Source organism: Stomoxys calcitrans, chromosome 2 (assembly GCF_963082655.1).
Source record: "Stomoxys calcitrans chromosome 2, idStoCalc2.1, whole genome shotgun sequence".
Classification (NCBI taxonomy): Eukaryota; Metazoa; Arthropoda; class Insecta; order Diptera; family Muscidae; genus Stomoxys; species Stomoxys calcitrans.
Window position 1 is genome coordinate 107,147,718 of NC_081553.1, and position 3,295 is coordinate 107,151,012.

At 41.8% G+C, this 3,295-nt stretch overlaps 1 protein-coding gene across 1 annotated transcript; it reads left to right on the plus strand.

Annotated features, from left to right (window-relative positions):
- The first annotated feature begins 225 nt into the window (after positions 1-225).
- On the plus strand, positions 226-2,122 carry LOC106084611 (dermokine-like). The gene is made up of 4 exons (XM_013248431.2): positions 226-243; positions 781-1,010; positions 1,133-1,310; positions 1,382-2,122. Exons 1-4 carry the CDS (start codon positions 226-228, stop codon positions 2,120-2,122), a joined length of 1,167 nt encoding a protein of 388 aa, XP_013103885.2.
- The last annotated feature ends 1,173 nt before the right edge of the window (positions 2,123-3,295 follow it).

The window sequence follows — 3,295 nt, forward strand, 5'->3', positions numbered from 1 at the left end:
ATCTCGCCCTTAAAGGCAAAAAACTGGAAAAAAATGGTATCCTGCCATTTTGACGCTTGTGCCACGCCATTCTTACTCCGCATTAAAGGAGGCGTCTCATCATTGATCAGACTGCACTCATAGATACGAGTGTTGTATCCACTGTTCCTTAATAGAATGTTCATGGGACATTTAGTAGTAGTACCGCTGAATTTTTTTCTGATGTTCTCGCTGGTTTTTTACATAATGGCCATCGAACGAAACGTAATAAAGAAATCATTCGAATCCAGACCACTCTTTGAAGAAATAAATTAAGCGCTCCCAAATGTATGTTTACAAACATCGTTAGCCTTTAGTCCAGCCTATTCAAATGCTTCAAATTTGAGTTAACCAAGCCAGTGAAGACATTCTCATAGAATGAACAGAATTGCCAGAAATTGCGAAATAATAAAGTCTTGATATGCTGCTACAGTTTTTAAGCAACTTGCAGTTGAGAGGGGAACATGATAACCGGAAGTGATGAAATCATTTTCATTTATGGAATGCCCCATAGAGAAATAAGTCTTAGCGAAACGAAGAAAACAAACAAACAAACAGACCAAAATAAAATATAATAATAAAATAATATAACATAAAAAAGATATATATTTCTATACTTTAAAGTGTATTAGCATACTTTTGTGTAGACGGTTGGCCCGCATTGAATGGCCAAAACAAATTCTTGTTTTGTTGTTGATAAATACGATTTGTTAACCATCCATATTCATTCAAATTCTTCTTCTTTGAGAAATAAAACAAAAGCTTTCAAAGTTATCTGAAGGCAATGTTACAACAATAACGACCGACGACCGACGGACAACAGCGACAGCGAAGATACAAGAAAATAAGTTGTCATCGTCATCATCGTCACCATCAGCCTCTGCATTTTGCCAGCGTTTTGATCGTAAGGGAGCGCTTAGACAACGTAAAATGTTGTTAACAATCCATCGAAACGGCGACATTGTCGACATCGGCGCCGCCGCCGTCATGTTGTACTCTATACGGCTGTCAAGAAGGAAGTGTTTGCTGGTGTCTCTATTCTAAGTTATTGCTGTGATGAACTTGAAATCCGCTCAAAATAACTAATTCGATTGTTTGCACAAAATTGAACTAGAGTTGCTATTTCCACAAATTTGAAATCACAAATCTTGGATATTGCCGAATTTACTATAAATTGCTCATCGAGAGGCCATGAACATCAAATCAATTTGATACAGTGTCTCATAGAGTACCTACTACCATTTATTCATCTATCTAGCCAACGAGTGATTTACAAAATGCGTGCTTTCATTGTAAGGACAAGAAGAGGATACTCCGAGAATGCAGATTTTCTAATCGAAACTGTTTTTTGTAACTGTTTTAGGTCTTGTGCATGGTGGCTGCTGTATGCGCCCAGTACAACTACCAGCCCAGTAGCTCTTCAGGAGGTGCCGGTGGTTTTGGTGGTAATGGAGGTCATGGTGGTGTAGGAAGCGGCAATGGAGGTCATGGTGGATTCGGCGGCTCTGGAGGCTTCGGCGGCAACAGCGGCAACTTTGGTTCCAGCGGCGCTGCTCCCCAAGGTGATTTCCCCGTTGGCGGCAGTGATGGCGGTTCTTACGCTCCCCAAGGTGGTGTGCTCGAGAAAGAATTCTTTACCTTCACCGCCGACGATAGCGAATTTAACGATCCCCATTCAGCCAACGAATTGGCCAACTCTGTCAAACAAGGTCTCCGTGTGGTCTTCATCAAGGGCCCCGAAAGCAGTGGCTTGGAAAATGCCGCCCTTGCTTTGGCCAAACAAGCTGCCAACCAACAAACCGCCATCTATGTCCTCAACAAGCAAACCGACATTGGAGATTTGGCCAACAAACTCAACTCCATCAACAGTGCCAGCAACAACAAGCCCGAAGTTCACTTTGTCAAATACCGCACCCCTGAAGATGCTGCCAATGCCCAACGTGCCATCCAAGGTCAATATGACTCTTTGGGCGGCAAAACCCAAAGCATTAATGGTGGTGTTGCCCCAGTTCTCAACTTTGCATCTCAAGCACCCGCTGCCCGTGGTCCAGCACCTGCTGCTCCTGGTGCTTCTTACTTACCAGCTTCGATCTTCCGTTCTTAAACGAATTTCTGTTAGTCTTTAAGAGTTTTTGTCCTCTCCAAAGAGGACTTCCAAAGGACTGATATTGTTAAATGTTGTTAATGAATTTTATTATTATTTGTATTAGTTTAAAAAAAAATATAGACAATTTTGATTTACAAATGCGCATTCTTGTAAATTTGGAAAACGGAAAATAGGAATACACACAAATAGTATATCCTGCAATTCTATTTTATGTTAAATTCAACCATTTGAAGTTGAATTCCATAGCAGAAGGGAATTAAAAATCGAAGTTTTAACATGGCAGGATACCTCAAAAATGTAGGCAGGACCACTAAGGAAAAAACCACCGTTGCAAAATTTTGTGATTTTCACGCCGGGATTTCAACCCTTGTGTTCGACGTCATAGGCGGACATGCTAACCTCAGCACCACGGTGGCTTTGTTAAGTTCTCTTCTCCCAGAAATCGGTTTCGAATTAGCAACAATGAGTTTTTAATTTTTTCAAGTGTTTTTCCTAAGGATTCAAATCACTTGAACTTCCTCTTGCTACATACATCAGAAGCTCCTGGATTATGGAATATTCGAACCTCTTTACTTATAAGGTAGTGTACATTCAGAAGTCAAAGAATGGACAATGTCGAGTGAGGTGACACTTTTCTGAAGATATTGTCACCGATATGCAGTCGTCGTCGGTGGAGGCCACCATTGCCCGCCTCAGCGGTGGTTATCCCCTCTTAATGCAGGCGACGTATGTGAGGTACTTTGCTATGTTACTACTTTGCTATATAACTTCTCCCCAAAGAGTTGTCGCTGTGAGGCACGCCGTTCGGACTCGGCTATAAAAGGAGACCCCTTATCATTGAGCTTAAACATGAATCGGACAGCACACTGTGATATGTGAGAAGTTTGCCTCTGTTTCTTAATGGAATGTTCAAGGGCAAATTTAGATGCATTTGTCGGGGATTATTGTGGAAATTGGGTATGAGTCAAGGTTTGTTGTGCGCTCTAAAAACAAAAAAGTTACGTCGAAAAAGAATCCGTAATTGTTTTCTATGCTACACCCCTAAGTTGGGCCATGTCTGGTATTGTGTCCTCACCTATGTGCCGGCATCTGCTAGCCGCGAAAGCCGGGCAATGACACATTCGCTAGCCGCACCGATTTTGCATCAGTGAGATCGTAGCCCTTTACTTT

What these genes read in the sequence shown, in the direction of transcription:
- LOC106084611 (XM_013248431.2), top strand. An exon ending in GGCGCCGCCGCCGTCATGTT is followed by an intron (nt 1,011 to 1,132) that starts GTACTCTATACG and finishes AAATTGAACTAG; the next exon opens with AGTTGCTATTTCCACAAATT. An exon ending in ACAAAATGCGTGCTTTCATT is followed by an intron (nt 1,311 to 1,381) that starts GTAAGGACAAGA and finishes TAACTGTTTTAG; the next exon opens with GTCTTGTGCATGGTGGCTGC.